General features: G+C 53.2%; 1 protein-coding gene across 1 annotated transcript in view; it reads left to right on the top strand.

Moving 5' to 3' along the window:
• The first annotated feature begins 1,223 nt into the window (after nt 1-1,223).
• The window catches only part of RTN4R (reticulon 4 receptor), an 87,220-nt gene continuing 69,368 nt past the window's right edge, over nt 1,224-19,075 (top strand). Inside the window, exon 1 of the mRNA XM_063415775.1 lies at nt 1,224-2,182. Within this exon, the coding sequence (XP_063271845.1) occupies nt 2,161-2,182 (22 nt within the window). The 5' untranslated portion in view covers nt 1,224-2,160. The remainder of the gene's footprint in view (nt 2,183-19,075) is intronic.

Raw genomic sequence — 19,075 nt, 5'->3', positions numbered from 1 at the left:
TTTCTTTTTTCCACAGGTGACTGTGGGTCTGTGTGAGGCACCCACAGCCTCTGGGTGTGGTGAGAGGATTATTGCACACAGGAGAAACTGAACCCTGGCTCACCTTGCAGTGATGCCTACATGGAAAAGTGGAAACTGGGCAGGCCTTGGAGGGATGTGGCTGTGACACCAACCCTGAGGACAATCTAGAAGAGATGGCCAATATTGGGGTGACAATCCATAAGTGAGGAATGAAGGCTCAGTAGCATTTCTATACCTGGTGTACGCAGGTAAAGATAAATACATACATTGTAGGGTGCCAGAATGGATTGGGCTGGAAGGGACCTCTAAGCTCACCCATTCCCACTCCTGCCATAGCAGGGACACCTCCCACTATCTCAGGCTGCTCTAAACCCCACTATCGAACCTGGCCTTGGACACTGCCAGGGATCCAGGGGCAGCCACAGCTGCTCTGGGCACCCTGTGCCAGGGCCTGCCCACCCTCCCAGGGAACAATTCCTGCCCAGTATCCCATCCATCCCTGCCCTCTGGCAGTGGGAAGCCATTCCCTGTGTCCTGGCACTCCAGTTCTTGATGAAAAGTCCCTCCCTGGCTTCCTTGTAGCCCCTTCAGACCCTGGAAGGTGCTGTGAGGTGTCCTCTCTTCTCCAGGCTGAACAATCCCAACTAGCAGCCTGTCTCCCTAGGGGAGGAGCTGCAGTTCCCTGAGCAACTTCACGGCCTCTTCCAGACCTGCTCCCGGAGTTCCCTATCCTGTATGTTGGGGGCACCAGGTCTGTATGCAGAGTTCCAGGTGGGGTTTCACATGGATACAGACATATCCATACATTGTCCATGGATCTGGTGGCAGCTGAACCTCTGACTAGCAGGGACAGAGCCACCACCTTCCTATATTGTGCACGTTCAGCTTTCCCTGGCACAATCCTTCCCTCCTCCTTTCCCCACTGAGCAAATGAGTTCACTTAATAAAAATCCGTTTTTCTGCTTCCCAGATGGGATGACTGCAGATGGGATCTGCCTGTGCAGGAGCCCTTGTCCCTCCAGGGCAGGGAAGGCTGCTGGAGGGCTCGGCAGGATGGGAATCCAGCTTCGCCCTGCATCAACTACAGTGTAACCCTCGTGCCCTTTGGGTAAACTGAGGCAAGCTACTGTCCTTCCTGCCCGCGGGAGAATGATCCCAAGGAGCAGGGATGGCGAGAGGCTCAGCCACAGGGAAGAGTTCTCCTTCAGGCTGTACCCAAAGGGCTCTCTGACATCCTTCCCTCGGGAAAGTAGCAGCTCCGCACCCGCAGCAGCCGAATCTGGTGAGGAAGAGGAGGCACCGCGGGTTCGGATGTCTCTCGCCGCCTCCCCGGTGCGCAGATCCAGAGCAGGGGAAAACGCCCGCCGAGGTCTCCGGTGCCTCCCGAGGGGCTCCGAGCCGTGGCCCCCGGGGCTGTGCGGGCGCGGCTGCGGCGGGAGGTGGGGAGGAGGGAGCGGGCCCGGTGCCCGCCGCCGCCCGGGCGTCCCTCTCCGCCGCTTCCTTTAGGTGGCACCTCTCCTCCAGGAATGAGGCTCCCGGCCCCGCGCAGCCCTGCCCGGGCCGCGGCCGCGCACCGCGGGGGCTCCGCCGCGGAGCCGCCGCCGTCGGAGCGGCCCCTCCTCCCCCCCGCCAGCCCGTGCCCGGCTCCCCCGTCCTCCCGCTCGCTCCTGCAGCCAGTAAATCCGATCTAGGCTGATTCCTCTCACGTCAAACCACATGATCCCATAAAACATTCATCGCCTCTCCATCCCCGCTCGCTCGCCGCTCGCTCCCGGGATACAGTGCAGCCGGCTCCGCTCCCCGCCGCGGGATCCGCCGCAGCCCCGGCCCCGTGCGTGCGGCGGGCGGGCGGAGGGAGGAGGAGGCAGGCGAGGCGAGGCGAGGAGAGGCGAGGAGAGGCGAGGCGAGGCGAGGCGAGGCAGGGAGGGGGAGCCTCGCCTGGATGCTGACTCCAGCTCGGGGGCTGTTCATTCCCCCGATGAACGAGGGCGCCGGCACCGGGAGCGCCCCCCCCTCCCCGTGCGCCACCGCTCCCCGCTCGGGCTGAAGTTTGGCACCGGGATCTGCCCCGCTTTCCCAAGGATTGTACCGCTGCCGCTCCACTTTGCGCCTCCAGACGTGCCTTCCCCGACCCCTAAGATGAAGAGGGCGATAGCTGAAGGTAGGTGCGCCCCGGTCCCTCTCCGCCGCCGCGGCTCCCCCGGGCAGGGCACGGCTGCCGTGGCCCCAACTTCGCCCCGCGCTGGGAACTTCCCTCGCTGCAACTTTTTTTTTTTTTTCCCGTGGCGTCTTCGGAAGCGGCCAAGGTGCCACGAGGGGAAGAGGGGCCGGGGGCCGGATCGGGAGCGGGGCTGGGGCCGGGAGAGGCGGCGGGGAGGGCGCGGGGGGAGCGGGAGCGCCGCGGCTGCGGGAGCGGAGCGGAGGCGAGGCCGGAGGGGGAGCGAGCACCGGGCACGGCTCGGCTCCAGCCGCGGAGCACGGCAGCGGGGTGGATGGAGGACGGCGGAGTGGAAAGGGAGCAGCGGGGTGGAAAGGGAGCAGCAGGATAGAAGGAGGACAGAGGGGTGGAAGGGGAGCAGCGGGATGGAGGGGGAGCAGCGGGCTGAGCCCTCTCCAGCCGCCGCCCAGCCTCGGCTTGGCTCGGCTCGGCCTTGGGGTGACCGGGCGAAGTTGGTGTTTCCGGGGGAAGCGCGTCCCCAGCCCGCATCCCGCGGCGGAGGGGCCGGGACGGGCGGGAGAGGGGCTGGGGTAGCCCGGCTTCCCCGCTCGCAGCCCGGCCGCCGGAGGAGCTCCGGCCCCGCTCCCCGAGCCCGTCCCGCTGCGGTGCCTCCGGACGGGGAAGTTCGCGGAGGGTCCGAGCGAGCCGCAGGGACAGCGGGTCCCGGGGTGCGCTGGGGGCTCCCCGCAGAGCCCTCCCTTGGGGTCCCCCCGCTTTGTGCCCGGCAGCCAGAGGCTGGGAAGGGATCGGGGTGCAAGGGCTGGATCCCCTTTCCACTCGCTCGCTGAGCCGGGGGAGCGGCACGGAGCTTGCATCGTGGCACAGCCGGAGCTCTGCCCAAACCAGCCCCTTTCCATGGACTAGGGCCATAATCTTTGCTTCCCGGCCCCCGTGTGCGGGCTGGGGCTGGGGCAGGGCTGGCACAGGGGCTAGGGGCTGCGGCGGCTCTCGGAGCCCCAGGTCCCGCCTGCCTTGGCCGCTTGCGGAGGCTCCGGGGGGACCGGGATGCGGCCCCAGCTCGGGAGGGACACTGCTGCCAGGCTGTGGGCTCAGCCCACTCGGGAAGCGTGTGCCACACAGGTGTGTTTGCTGGGAACCCAGCCCACGGATTGCAGGTTGTAACTGGAGGGATCAGCCCATCGTGGGAGCTCCAGGGCTGGCCAGGTGCTGGGCAGGGGAGATTTGGGCATGCGGAGCCTCTGGCTGCTCGGACTCTGCTCCCCGCTGTGCTGTCTCCAGTTCGTTTCTCTTTCCCGTCAGCGACACAGATACAATTCTCTTTTCCTTTCTGTTACGGAGGGCACCCTGATTTATTTGTGACGATCAAAGGACACATCCAAGCTGTGAGCCACACCGCACACCGCCTCCTCGAGGGGCTTTGTGTCGATCTGAAACGTGAAATGGCCAATTTATTCCTTTTCGAGGAACACCTTGGGAGCAGGCTCCGGTGTCAGCTTCTCCCCGGGCCCTGAGGGGATGCTGATATCCGAGCCTCCATTTGCCGGGGCCGTACCCGGGGCAGGGGTTACCATCGGGCTGAGCCCGGCAGCTCCGTGCCCGTGCTCAGCCCGCCGGTGCCAGGCTCTGCCGGGGGCTCTTTGTCACCCGCCGTGCTGGCAGAGCAGCGCCCAGGTGCTGGGTGTGGTGCGGGCACCCCGAGCCCCTCCGCTCCCATCCCCGCCGCTGCTGCAGCGCTGCTCGCCCCACGCACTGACATTCCCGGCTGCCGCCAGCATCGTGTGGAACAACACAGGGGATAATGAAATATAAAAACTGTGTTACAACGGCTTTATTTATAGAACAAGGCTTGGAGGAGTTTGGGGTTGAATTATTTGCTTTTTTTGCTGCAGTTTATGAATTGCTCCTGTGAGAGGCTGGGGAGCTGGGCTTGCTGGCAGGTTTGGCTGGAAAGTCCTTATGAACCTGGGGGATTCTGTTTAGCTGAGTGTCCATCCTGCTGGATCTGGACTACATTTCCCGCTGTGGGCTGCCAGGATGCTTCAAGTGCCTTGTAAGCCAGAAATAGCCACCAGGGGCAGTTGGACAGGCAGAGCTTTCCCTGTTCTCAGCACTTGCTGCCTTATTAACACAATTCATTTTTACTGAAAAAGGGCTTTCTATGCTTCCTTCTTTTTTTTTTTTTTTTAACCCCGAATATAAACCCCTTTAATATGAGAACCTACATCAACATCACCCATGTGAGAGCAGCTCTTTTTTTCCTCTTGAGAGAAGACAGCATTCATTGCATTATTCTGTGTTTCCTGTCTTTATAATGTAAATTTTTTATCAAGGGGCTACTGCATTTTCTGGGCTTTGTCCCCCCTTTCGCAGCAGGCGGCACAGACCTCAGACCTATATTCCACAGGCCGATCAAAGGCTGTGTTTAGAGAGGTTTTCCAAAGAGGAATGTGCTTAGAGAGGAATTTTAGGGCAAAAAGGTGGAGGTGCTGTTGCACCACTCGGTGCCTGGGCATTGAACTGGTGCAGACGTCGTTGTTCCCTGCTGGATCTGGGATGTTTTCCCAGACAAAGCTGGGCCAGAGGAGGAGTCAATGAGAGGCAGTGAGGAAGTGCGGAGGGCTGGGCACGTGCTGAACCAGCCGGGCCCCTCATTAATTCCCTCCATCCCAGGAGCTCCGGGCTTGGCTTGGGAAATCCTCCCGGGAGCCTGTTGTGTCCATAAAGGAGTGGGGACGAGAGGGAGTCACCGGTGGGAAGGAGCGTGGGGACATTTGTTACACAGCATCCCTCTCCGCTCTGCCCTGCTCCCTGCCCTGCTCCAGGGGCCCGGAATGAGAGGGCAGCAGGGTGGTTGTTGCTCCATCTGCTCATCCTGTGGGGCTGGAAGCTGGCAAGGGCCGCGGGGATGCACAGCTGAGATCTCACATTCCCTGGGCCGGTCTGTGTCTGCTGACACAGGCCCTGTGCTGGGTAATCTTCTCCTGACCCCAACAACGACTTTGGCCATTGAGCCTTCCAAGGGAATAACCCAAATCCACAAAATCCAGCAGCACAGATGTGAATTTTCCACATTTTTCCCCTCGGAAGCAGCGATGAGCCTGTGAGCTGGGGGCGGGGAAGGGAAGGATGCCCCGAGGCTGCTGCACCCCTGCACGCACCGTGCTGCTGGCTGAGGCACTGCGGCCTGCCCCGGGCGGGCTGGGCCTCCTGCCTGCCCTGCCCTGCCCTTCCCATCCTCCCAGGGCCTGCGCAAGGAGAGGGGAAATCGCCCGAGGCAGGGCCTCCGCACAGAGCAGGACAAGGCAGGCTGCACAGAGCCGGGCTTTGATCCCTGCCCGAGCCGTGCTGGGAGCCCATCCCGGAGCCGCTGGAGCTGCAGCCCGGGATTCGCCCGCAGGGACAGGAGGGAGCTGCTCCGACCAGCTGGGCGGCCTCTTCCCCTCGCATTTGCAGTGCTCTCTGCCGCTGTCACCTTCATTAAGAGGATCTCCGAGCGCCGGGCGCCTCTTTTGATGTTCCTGAGGAGGTTTTGCCGTCGTGCAGGAGGCCCAGCCCCAGTAGAACAGGAGCATCCTGCGGCACTGCCCAGAGGGGCTGCGAGAGGCAGCGTCCTCAGCCTGGGGCCTGCCGGGGCTGGCAGCTGCTGGAGGGCCTGGCGCTCCTGGCCGTGCGGAAAGCTCTGTGCTGTGTCCCGGAGCCAGCCGGATCCCCTGGGCTTTGTGAGTAGCAGGGTGTCGGGGCTTCTCCAGCACAGGCACACGGCCGTGTGGGAGGGAGGAGTGAGGCTGGTGAGACACAAAGCCCAGCTTCTCCTCCCCTTCCCTGCTGTGGCTGCAACTCCTGGAGGTTTCCAGAGGCTGAGGGAAAATGGGACAATTGTACTGAAAAGTCTTAATCAGCTAAAAGAGGCTGAGGGTGGCTCCTGCCGTGCTTGCGCAGAGACGCCGAAGGAATTCGTGCAGAGTTTGCTCAAATATGCAAACTCACCTCAGCCTGAGCTGTGTCTGACAGACTGCTGGGACCCAGGGGCTGGAGCCTGGAGTGGCTGGTTTCCCTCTGTGCGGTGCTCAGGGGGGCTGTGTGGGCTCGGGGCAGTGGCACCAGGTGCCACGGATGTTGTTTCCCTCGGGCTGTGTGCAGCTCACGGCCAGGCCCTGCCGGTGTGGCAGAGCACATCTTGTGGTGTGGCACAGGCTCTGACCATGCTTGCTTTGCTTTTGGAGCACTCCTAGAAGGCCTCTGGAGTCTTGGCCCTGCTTCTGCCTTCTTTGTATCCTTGGCCAGGTCAATGAGCCCTTCTGTGATGTAGTCTCAGCTTTTCCAGCACTGTCCCTCGGAGAGTGATGCTGAGTTATGTCCCAAGGGACCCAGGATATTCCTAAATTCAGCCCAGAGCTGAAATGTGGAGGTCTGAGCAGTCACTGATCACCTCCTCAGCAGTGCCACAGTGTCAGGTGACAAGACTGATGACCTCCTGAGGGCTGTTGCTGCATCCACAGCAGGTTTGCATCTCTGGGCTGGCCCACCTTCCTCCCAACCTTCACACTGCAGCTGATCAACAGCACCAGCAGATTTTACAGCATTTATTGTCCCTCTCCTGGAACCAGGGGATTAGAAAAGCACTTGAGTTTTATTTGGAATCCTCCCTGGTTGTCAAGGAAAGCAGAAACACTCCACAAGCACATACAAAGCATCAAGGATACTGGAAACAAGAAAACACAAACACTCTGGTGATGGGATTTTTTTAGTTCAGTTTCTGGAAGGCCCAGCATTTTGAGGCATCACCCTGATGACTCTCAAGTAGCAGTGTTGGGTCCTGTCTGCATGGGTCAGGCAAGGCCAGGCTCAGAATATTTGCTTTCATGAAATCATGGAATATTTTGGAGGAATTACCTGGATACACCTGGAGTACCTCTGGAGGTATCTGAAGAACCTCTTGCTCAAAGCACAGCTGATTTCAAAGCCAGGTCTGGTTGCTCAGGGGCGTGTCCTGTCCAGCATGGATGTCTTCCCAAGGATGGATGTCTTTCCCAGGATGGAGATACCCTGTCCTCCTCCACAGCTCCGTGGCCTGTCGGGGTGTGGCAGCCCAAGCCCTTTGTCACCTGGCCTGGAGCAGCACCATGGGTGGCCCCCATGTCCCTCTGGTGAGGTGGGAGTGCCTGGGTCTGTCCCTGGGCGTGGCAGGGCTGCGGCAGGAGCGATGGTGAACATCGTGCTGGCTCCCTGTGAGGTCAGAGCAGGGGCTGGGGAGGGATCAAAGAGGGGGTAAAAGCAGGGGTCACAGCCAGGGGCCATGGCAGGGACACTGAGGATGGCAGCAGGACACTGAGGATGGCAGCAGGGACACTCAGGATAGCAGCAGGGACACTCAGGATGGCACCAGGGTCACTCAGGATGGCAGCAAGGACACTCAGGATGGTACCAGGGACACTCAGGATAGCAGCAGGACACTCAGGATGGCAGCAGGACACTTGGGATAGCAGCAGGGACATTTAGGATGGCACCAGGGACACTCAGAATGGCAGTGGGACACTCAGGATGGCAGCAGACCCTTGCAGATGCTCTCCTGTCCCTGTATTTGCTGTGCTGGCTGCTGCTGGGGACAAAGCCCCTGGCCAGTTTTATGTGGACTGGTTCCAGCCACCCCAGCCTGGTGTCCCACATCGATGGTAATTAAATGGAGCTCCCCTGGAGCTCTCTAGTCCTCAGATGCACCCTGTGCTGGAAGCCTTTCCTGACCCCCTGCAGGGGCAGGGACCTCTCTGAGGACACACAAACCTGGCCAAATCCCAGAATCCTGGAGGTGCTGGTGGGAGAATCCAGAACAGGAGTATTGCACCTCAGGTCTGCTGTGGATTTCTCTATCCAAGCTTTGGAAACCTCCAATGATGGAGCCTTGCAGGCCTTTCCCAGTACTGGAACTGATTGAAAAGCTTTTCCTGATGTCTGAACTGAACCTCCCAAGCTGTAGTTCTTGGCTGTGGCTCTTTGCTGTGTCAACTGGCCATACACAGGTGTGTTTGGCTCTGCCATCCTTTCAAGTTCCTTGAAGGAGCTGGAGGCTGGAATTAAATCTCCCTTCATGTTCTCTTTGTCAGGCCCAACCATCATAATTCCCTCTGCCTAACCTTGTAGCACATACTAGGACATATATTAGGAAGTGTTATAAACGCCAGGACAAATTTATTGCCAAATTCAATAGTTTGGTTTATTAACATCTAAATCACAAAATTTAGAATCAAATTATAACAATTTCAAACAATAAAAACAAAACAATACGAACTCCACGAACAGCAAACTTACTTGACCGAAGTTCTCCCGGGAAAAGTAGAGCCAAGGGTGACCTCAGAGACACAGGACCTGGCAGCCTTGTCTCTAGCTGGGTTCACAAACTTGCCTACCTAAAGACCCAACTTAAATACACTTAGTTTCCTCCTCGGCAACTTTCCTCCCATTGTTTCTCTAATCATCGACCATTAACTTTATTTACATTAATTCCCGAAAGGGTCCCCGGGCACATTCAAATGCTAATGTCCAGAGTTAGTCCTTGCTTTGAGTAACTGTCGTAGAGGTGTGTGATGACCGGTGTAAGTCCTCGCTGGCACGTCTTTGCTGGCACGTAGCGTTTGACCTGTTGCGAGTCTCAATGAGTTGAGCTGCACGTAGGCAGGGGCAAGTCGTTCTCACCTTCCATTTTTGGAACCCGGAAGATCAGGGAGGTGCTTTACAGAAATTCATACAATATATATCACAGTTCCCAATCTATAATTATTTATAAAACATGAATTAAATAACCATATTTCCCACAACTCCCCCATTTCTTTTCTTTTGTCAATAATTTTAATTCATGTTTTGTATTTAACTTAATTGTTTTCTTCTCTCGAGTTTCCCGTTCCTTGGAGAAACACCTGACCAGCGATTCTTGAACCATGTTTGCCTTTTCTGCTTTTCTTCTATCTTTCCAATTCCCATGTCCCTGACTGCCTTTGAGTGCTAGCTAGTTACTTGTGTCTTAACAGGGGTAACTTTTTGGAGGAGCCTTATGTCACACTCCCTAGAGTGATCCGCAGAGGCTTCCCTCTGTCTGGCCCAGCGTCTGTCGGGTTGCAACCGAACAACGGGGAAGTTTCTTCGCGACAGCAGGGGCTCTCTGCTCGGACCCTCGGGGTGGTTCGGACGGCACACCTCCTTTTTTAAAAATTCTCTACCGAGATTACTTTACTTGCTCTGCCACCCACGGCACTACATTAGTTCGACGGCACTCCGTGGCTAACACTTGGGCCTTTAGATCTAATTTTCCCTTTAACCCCTTTTCGTATATTGAATACCACCCGGGATACTTTGGTTCTATCAATCCCAAACGTGTGGCACAGTTTAAGAATCGCATAGTCAGAGTCTGTTTTTCTTCAGAACACCTGGGGCATAACCTTAGCGGCCCCCCCACCCCCACTTGCAGTGCACTACCCAAATTTCAAGACAATAATTGTATTTGAAATGGATATATGGATTGCAGGGGGGCATCCAGGTTCAGAGTAGCGCATGGATATTTCTTCTGCCATTTGTTTCTGATATCCTGGGGTTGGAGTTCTTTCTCTTTAAATTTCTGGAGCTCCGGATTCACCCTTCTTGATGTTCTAACACTTTCCTTCTGGTTACCCTTCCCTCTCTCAGTCTTCTTTGTCGGGTGGTTATTAAGTTTCCTTTGAGGCTCCTCTAGGCTGCAGCTTAATGTTTCCAGGGTGTTGGCATCCTCGGTGCAGCCGGACCTTCAGATCTCCGGGGGAAGAGATGACCTTCCATTCGGGGTTTTCCCTCGGGGCTGTTAGTTTCTTAACCCTGGAGGCGTGTGTCCAGCCTCTTTCAGCTGTTCGGATGGTTGTATCTGTAGTTAAAAGGACAAGAAAGGGTCTCTCCTAATGAGGGGTTAATGACACCGCTTTCTAAGCTCTGATTAGTACTTTACCTCTTGGTTGTATCTCATGAATATACATCGAAATCTTGCAACTTCCTCAGATTGAATTTACCTAATACAAAATTCTAAACCAGCTCAATACTACAAGAATATTGTATAAAGAGAATCCCTGTCATGTCTACCATTCAGAAAATCTGAATATTAGAACAAGTTATTTAATAGTACATTCACACCTTTACCATAAAAACAATTTTGTCCCTGGATCACTATGATTCTCACCTCACTATCCACCCAATGTACCATACCATCTAGAATTTTTCCCCTTTTTTGTACTGTTACAGGAAAAATCAGAAAGAAAATTTTACTTCTTATTAAACATACAAACAATTCTTTTTACATCCTACCAATACTTCTGACAGTGTCCACTGGATATATAGCGAGCAAACAATAAACACTAAGACTACTCTAAATCCCATAGTATTAACACAGGTTTTAGCTTTTTAAAGAAAAATTCAGTTTAAAAAATCATAGATGAGCACAAACAATTTGGGCTTATTTCAAGAATCAAACTCAGCACATTCAGAGTGATTTGGCATACAAACAAACATTCATAAAACCCAGTATCCTACAATGTTCGGTGACAACAGCAGTTTCTAGGACAATCAGCTGTTAAGGTTACACACATCCTCACTCAGTTTCTACAGCCTCAGTGTAATGAGTCTGCACTGCTGCTAATTAACTGAACTACAAATTTATATTCCAGACCCTTACTCAGCACATTCTCAGATACACACAGCCAAAAGAAGGACGCAACTTGAGTGAGACAATGAGACCACTTTGTCCCTATTTTCGATGTGCACCCTGCCATGGCCATTCTCACTCAGCCTCTAAGAAGCATCTGCCTTCACAACTGCTTCTCACCCTTGCTTCAGCCACTCCTAATGATCAGCAAAATTAACACAATTCCAGAAGCACTATCGGACCTTTCAGCTCTGCTGTTAGCTTGATGGCGACACTTCTTATTTTGGTTTGTAATTCCACTGCCTCGTAGCAATTGTGACTACACTCCTCAGATCCTCCCCAGGACCGAAACTGGGCGGGGTTTCAAGCAGCAGCAGTACGGAGTTCTAACTCCGGGGAATTTACCAGAATTGTCTCATATTTCAATAGCCGGGATTCAGTAAGCCATTTAAAACATACCCCACCGGTTTCTTGGCTCCCGCCCACTCCTGTGTAAGAACTCCATACGCCGTGTGATTGCTAACATCCACGAAAAGCTGGAACTCCCGGTTAATATACCGGGGCAGTTCCCATCAACTACTCGTGCAGATCCGTCTACAAACCATTTCTCACAGACAGGATCAGCTGCAGACCCCTATTTCAGCGTGGCAAGATACAATCCTGCAGCAGTAGCTGAAGTGACTTCTTCCCTTCATCAGAGAGCCAATTCAAACAGTCAGTGAGTAGTACAACTTAATAAAGGATAACTTTAAGCAAAATTTGTACAAATTAAGAGAAAAACTTAAGACCTCACCCATAATCCTGGGGGAGTATTTTAACAAGACAGAAAAAAACAAAGCACACTAAATAGAAGAAACTATTACAAAGAGCAGAACTTACTCTGTAATAAACCATACATTACTTAAATTCGGAACTTAAAACCCAGAAGTTTTCTAAAGCCAGGAGTCACTGTAAACATCAGGCCCCGGTAATCAGACAGCTTTATCTAGTACAATTATCAGAACATTAACACTACTGCTTTTTACTTCAGTCCAAAAAAACTTCACAAACTTAGCCTTTCTTAACAAACAAACTCGAGATAACTTGTGCCTAATTCCCAAAGTAAAGCTCTTGTATTTGCTATACATTCTTGCGTATTATTAAACTTAAATACACAAGCAAACACCGACCAAACTTAACACCGGTGACAAAATGCTGCCTCTCATACATCACTTACTCTCTACCAGAAAAACACAGGCACTAGGGCAACTTCAAGGTTCACATCTTCCAAATTGAGGAGCAAGTAAGAAGACATAATATCAAAGGGACAACACAAACCATCTAAAATTAAGAATCTCGGTTCTCAACTAGATAAAATACATACAGAATAGGAACTGCAAAGAATAAAGAAAAATCCTGTAACTACTAACACAGAGAATTATACCACTTTCTCAACTTAATACTAGAATCCTGACTCCAATTACCATTCCAACACTATCTCGACAGAAAGATTTAGTTTCCTGCCTCTCAACAGCCGCTTTAATTTGGACTTCACCGGCCACATGCTTCAACCTTTTGAAAGAAAAACTGAAACACACAAAACCCTTGCAGTACACTGTCTGCCAACACAAATGCCATATTCCTGCTCAAGCTGACAATCCGAATTCAAAATGTAGCAATTGTTTCAAACATAGACGAGCTACATCTACCATACTATCAACCTTTTGATTTGCACAAAATCTTCACATACAGTAGACAGACAACTAAAAGGAAGATATATTTTCAGCTTTTCAAGAACAAACACCTAGGTATTTCCTACGCATAAGTATAGCTCCCATTCTTGGTCTCTTCTTTCAATACTTTTATCTATTTTTGCTTCTTATTTCGCCTTACAGGGCGGTTTTCTGCCCCGGGCAGCCTTGTCTAATCACTTTAAAACTGCTGCTTTCTTTCGTCTCCCGGCAACCATGGACTGACTCGCCCTGCCGCTTGCGGGAAGGGGCGGGTTTCGTTCCATTCCCACGTTAGTGAAAAGAAAAAGAAAAAAAACAACTCCGCCGATCTCGTCCAGGAGAAAAAAAACTCTTAAAGCAAAATACACAACTCTAGGGAGTCTCCAAAATGTATTCAGCCTGAAGTAAAAGATCTACCACCACTAAGGAAAAGAGTAGGCAAGATTCCTTTTAATCCCTTTTCTATCTTTTTCTCTTTTTGCAGACTCACGTGAATTTTCGCATTTCTAATTTGCACGCTTCTCAACACCACTAGTTATTCTCTAATGCATTCCAATTCACCTTTGGTAATTTCTGTTTTGCTCTACTGTCAAATTTCTTACGGGAATGCTTCTTTTCCCCCATTTTTCCTCCCGGGCCATTCTTGCTCTCACACCAACTGTCCCACCCCGAATCCCTCCCGGGCTCTTCAAGATTTCCTTCGGGGGTCCTGGTTTTAGCCAGGGCTCTAACTGGTATATACCTGTCTGGTTTATTCTTCCACCCTTCGTTTTCCTTACCCTTCTTCTCTTTTTCTCCATATTTTAGCGTCGGTGGCCGAGGTGCGGGGTCAGGACCAGAAACGGGGGCAGGATTCCCTCTCGGGAATCTCCTTGAACGGGAGGGAGGTTTTTGGAGTGGCCGCTGAGCTCGGGGCTCCGCATGGGTCTCGGATGGCAGTGTTAACTCTGCCCCTGAGAAGGCCGGGGAGGAGGAAGTGGTAGGGGTAGGGGCTGGCAGGACGGGGGCCACCGAGCCGTGAGAGAAGTTTATCCCGTAGTCCAGTTCATTCCGTGTTTTCCTTTCCTCAGAACACAGCTTTACTCGTACCTCATACCATAACAGAACATATGCCAATTCCTCAAATTCTCTCCTTTTCTTCTTCGCTACATGTTCTCACAGAGCTTCCCACGCCCATTCGTCAAAAGTACCAAACACAGGCCATATAATATTAGGTCCTATCTCCTTTCCTCCCCAAACATTCATACACAAATAAATCATCCGATCTTTAGATGCTCCTCTCCTAATTGGGCATTCTTGCCAACCTTGCAACAACTTTCCTAATGGACTTTTCTGAGGAATTTCAAGATCAGCCCTCGCTGAGGTTTCCCTTAAAGAATCCTCCCGATCTCTGCTGAGATCTGATCCCATACTCCCCGTGGCACAGAAGTTATGGGATACCAAAAATTAAATCTCGAGTTTCCGAACTCGATGCCGTTAACTTAATGATCCAGCGGATGACCGTTCCGTGGATGTTCGGTTAACGGCGGGGCTCTGTAACCGCCACCGAAAAAATTAAGCGACCCCCCTGGTCGCGGTCAAGAAGGCTTACTCGTCCCCGAACTCAAAAAGGGACGTCCTCTTTCCTTCAGGACCCCTGGTGACCTCCCCCACCCCGTCGGGTAGCACTCACACACGAAGCGAAATATCACACGTTCCAATCGCTTCCCCGTCGGTCGGCCGTGTCCCTCGCGGGAGCAGCGGAAACGCGACCTTAAGGTCCGCTCTCGCTTCGTGATAAATCACGTCTCATTCACACACACACTCACACACACATACACGTTCTCAAGCACTTGGTCACCCCCACTCAACCACGCTATACTTACGGTCCTTTTCCTGCGTGGATTCTTCGTGCACTTAGATTTTTACGAGTGAAACAATACCGCGGTTCCAGGGGAAAACCCCTGCTGAGTTCCCGAGCCCCCCCAAGCTAGCTTGTCCTAATGCCTAATCCCTTTGCTGTTGTGGGTTCTGGGTTCGTAAAGCCAGTTCGTTCTTCCGGACTTACCCGCTCTGCCAGGCCGCTTTTTACGGCGGGGCGCCCCCCGGTCAGAAGCAGGGATCCGTAGAATATTCAAAACTGGCCCCACGTTGGGCGCCAAAATTGTTATAAACGCCAGGACAAATTTATTGCCAAATTCAATAGTTTGGTTTATTAACATCCAAATCACAAAATTTAGAATCAAATTATAACAATTTCAAACAATAAAAACAAAACAATACGAACCCCACGAACAGCAAACTTACTTGACCGAAGTTCTCCCGGGAAAAGTAGAGCCAAGGGTGACCCCAGAGACACAGGACCTGGCAGCCTTGTCTCTAGCTGGGTTCACAAACTTGCCCACCTAAAGACCCAACTTAAATACACTTAGTTTCCCCCTCGGCAACTTTCCTCCCATTGTTTCTCTAATCATCGACCATTAACTTTATTTACATTAATTCCCGAAAGGGTCCCCGGGCACATTCAAATGCTAATGTCCAGAGTTAGTCCTTGCTTTGAGTAACTGTCGTAGAGGTGTGTGATGACCGGTGTAAGTCCTCGCTGGCACGTCTTTGCTGGCACGTAGCGTTTGACCTGTTGCGAGTCCCAATGAGTTGAGCTGCACGTAGGCAGGGGCAAGTCGTTCTCACCTTCCATTTTTGGAACCCGGAAGATCAGGGAGGTGCTTTACAGAAATTCATACAATATATATCACAGTTCCCAATCTATAATTATTTATAAAACATGAATTAAATAACCATATTTCCCACAGGAAGGAATTGTTCCCTGGGAGGGTGGGGAGGTCCTGGTGTGCCTGGGTGCCCAGAGAAGCTGTGGCTGCCCCTGGATCCCTGGAAGTGTCCAAGGTTGGACAGGGCTTGGAGCAGCCTGGGATAATGGAACGTGTCCCTGCCCATGGCAGGGGTGGACTGGGACAAGCTTTAAGGTCCCTTCCCACCCAAACCGTTCTGGGACTCTGTGGCTCTCTGGTTCTGTGACATCCTATAGGCTTCTGGTCATCTCTGGTCCTCCTGGGCTATGTCAGCCCTGGGGTGGCAGCAGGAGCAGGGCAGTGCCTGTCCCCTGTGCTGGCACTGCTGGGGCACCTCCAGGGCTGGGGCAGCTCTGGGACCCTCCTGGCAAGAGAGACCTGCAGGGGCTGGAGCGTGTCCAGAGCAGGGAGCAGAGCTGGGAAGGGGCTGGAGCCCCAGGGGCCGAACTTCCTGCACTTCCTGTCCCATTCTTGACAATATTACTTCTTAATCCTGTCCTCTGTCACTCACTCAAAAAGCTCTGACATTTGGGTACCCAGCACATGATTTATCTCTTTATGGTGCTGAGGAGTTGTTTAGCAGTGAGTCAGAAACATGTGAAGGAGTCCAGGGTTCCCACCCTGCAGATCCCCAGATCACCTGTGGAATGGGATTTGTTTCCTGTGCTGCTGCCCCAGTTCAGCCCAGACATGAGCTCCTTCTTCCTTCCAGGATCTGCATCCTGAGGGGATCCAAACCCTTTTGCCCCATGGTGCTTTTTTTGCTGGGGTTGACTCACAGAAACTTCCTTGTCCAGCATTTCTGCCCTTGATCCATGGAGGTCTGGAGAGTCTTTATTGTCAGCTGTGCTCTGATCCCCATCCCCAGCTGCAATTCCACGGAGGTGGGAACAGTCCAGAGAAAGCAAATGGATTCAGCAGTAGAGGGAGGTTCACTGCCTGGATGGGAGTTTCCAGCCCATCCCAGCTTTTTTCCATCCCATGGGAGCTGGACACATTCCTTCCACTGGCTCTGGGAATCCTGGTGCCTTTCCAGCATTTTGTGCTTTGTTTTCTCTCTCCGTGCTGCACCTTCGCCTGGAAACAAAGGGATGTTTGCATTCCAGTGTGATGCTTCCCTTTCTTCCCTGAGTGCACGGGATAATTACAGTGCCTTGCACTAATTGATGTGTTATTAGTGATAATTCTGATTTACATGGTGCTTTAGGAAGGGGCATTTCAGTGGCATAAGTGATGCTCTAATGTCACACTTGGCAGTGGCTTGTGATGTGTCACCTCATCTCCCGTGAGCTGCTCATGGGGGAAACGGGTTCACTTTTATTTTTTTGTTAAAAACCAATCTTTTGCAAGAACCATCTGGCTGCTAAATTCTCCTCGCGGAGCTGTGTGGTTTGCTGGGAGTTCATTTGCGTCTTTAGCTACTAAAGAGGAAGTAAAAGTGACTGATTAGTCTGAGACTGGGACCATTCACATCAAAGTGACAGATTTTGTGAGCTGGATTTGGGGAAGTGTTTAAAACTAGTGTGTTTTCATTAAATTTTGAAGACTGTGGGCAGAACTGCGCTCTCGGCGGTGCAGCTCAGCGCTCATCCCTGCACCCTGGGTTGTTATGTCACAGTGAATTGTGGGGCTGTTCAAATTTGCCTCTGCTTGTTTGATGACTTTAAATATTGATTTTAATTTTGCATCTTCCTTAAGGCTGTGAGTGATGGTGGGAGCCACGGACAATAATCCCTGTGCACAACACAGCCACGTGCCCCGGGAGGTGGGAACTCAGCCTGGCTCCTCAGCAGAGGGGAGGGAGAGGAAAGGAAAATATCTTTGGAGCCCCCAAATTCAGCTTTTCCTGCGCCCATGGGGGCTTTGGCAGGGATGTGCCATGAGCTGCTGGGCTCTCAGAAGCCCTTTGGGGGTGCTGGGGTAAGGCTGGGAGGGCTCCACACTCTTCCCTGTCCAGAGGGGTCCTTGGAAAGCCTAAGAGCAAATCCAGAGTTTGGGAATGTGGGATTTGTCTCTGCAGAGAGAAATGGTCACCTGGAAGCCACCATGACCTGTAGAACTTGCACAAGGATCTGGAGGGACAGGGAATGGCTTCAAACTGACTGAGAGTGGGTTTACACTGGATATCAGGAAAGATCCTTCCCCGGGAGGGTGGGCAGGCCCTGGCACAGGGTGCCCAGAGCAGCTGTGGCTGTCCCTGGATCCCTGGCAGTGCCAAGGCCAGGCTGGACAGAGCTTGGAGCAGCCTGGGACAGTGGAAGATGTCCCTGCCCAGGGCAGGGGTGGCACAGGATGGACTTTAAGGTCCCTCCAGAGCCAAACCAGTCTGGGATTCTGGGACTGCACATCCCTATGGCACTGGCATGTTTTCAGGAGCAGTGGGAGCCATGGTCGGAGCAAATCCCTCTCCCTGTGCCCAGGATCCTTCCTAAGCACACATCCTCATGGATCTGGCCCTGATCAGTGCTCTCTATGGCCATGCAAACACGGTTAGCATTGGCTTTACACTAGAGGGCTGTCTGTCCCTTTCCCTTCAGAGAGCAGCCCGTGTGCCGGGAAAGTTCCTATGGCAGGATCCCACAATTTGGCAGCATCCCGTCCTGCCGGGTGGGGAGTGTGCTGCAGGCTGGTTTGATGCTCATCTCTGCTCTCTGTGCTGTTCAGAACATCCCTGCCCTGGGCTGGAGGCACTTTGGAGCTGTTTCTGAGCGAAGTGAAGCTCTCTGGCTCTGTCCCCCTGTCCAGCTCAGCAGGAAGCATCAGTTTCCAAACAGGTTTCCCTCCCCTCCTGTTTTTCCAGGCCCCTTTTGCTGACAGGAGGAGAGCACTCTGTGGCAGCACAGGGGTGCTCTGGGTTTCCAGGAGTGTGGCATTTCCTGTTCCTGCCCTGCACTGGTGAGGATCTGCAGCCCTGAGCATCTGCACATCCAGGTGTGGGGTGACTCGAACAGGAATTGCTTTGGAAATGGCTCCTGGGGGCTGGAGGAGCCTTCAGTGTCCCAGGGCTGAAAGAGATTTGGCAGCTTCTGCCTGAAAGTTCAGCTAGGACAGCTCTTCTGGATCTCCTGTCACCTGCAAGGCTGGGACCTCTGCGGGGACATTGCCACCATGAAGCCTGGCTGCTTTGGTCCACTGCTGCCATGTGTTTCATGGAATCACAGAATGTCCTGAGCTGGAGGGACCCACAGGGATCATGGATCCAGCTCCCGTCCCTGCCCAAACCCCCCATCACTCCCACCCTGGGCATCCCTGGCAGCGCTGTCCAAAGGCTCCTGGAGCTCTGGCAGCCTTGGGGCCGTGCCCATTCCCTGGGGAGCCTGGGCAGTGCCAGCACCTCTGGGGGAAGAACCTTTCCTGATGGGAAGAACCTGTGCCTAAGCCTGCCCTGGCACAACTTCCTGCTGATTGAATTTAATTGATTTATTTAATTCTGTCCCCACTCACCTTTAACTCAGGCAAAGACAGAACCAGCTGAGGCTTGCCTTTGCCTGACAGACATAGTTTGAATTCAGGCCATCCTGATAATTCCAGCCCCAAACACAATCCCTCAGTGCATCCCACATGCCTCGTGCCAGCTGCATTTGTGGCACTGCTTTTTCTTGTTCCTGGATGCCTGAGCAGTCAAGGTTTGGCTCAGTTTGAGCAAAAGTGGAGATAATTGAGAGCAGTTCCAGTCCAAGTCCCTGAACCCTGCCCAAGGGTCTGCCCAGTGAGC

This window comes from Prinia subflava, chromosome 19, assembly GCF_021018805.1.
Source record: "Prinia subflava isolate CZ2003 ecotype Zambia chromosome 19, Cam_Psub_1.2, whole genome shotgun sequence".
NCBI lineage: Eukaryota > Metazoa > Chordata > Aves > Passeriformes > Cisticolidae > Prinia > Prinia subflava.
Note: the sequence above shows the minus strand (reverse complement) of the source record. Positions and strands in the feature narration are given on the sequence as shown.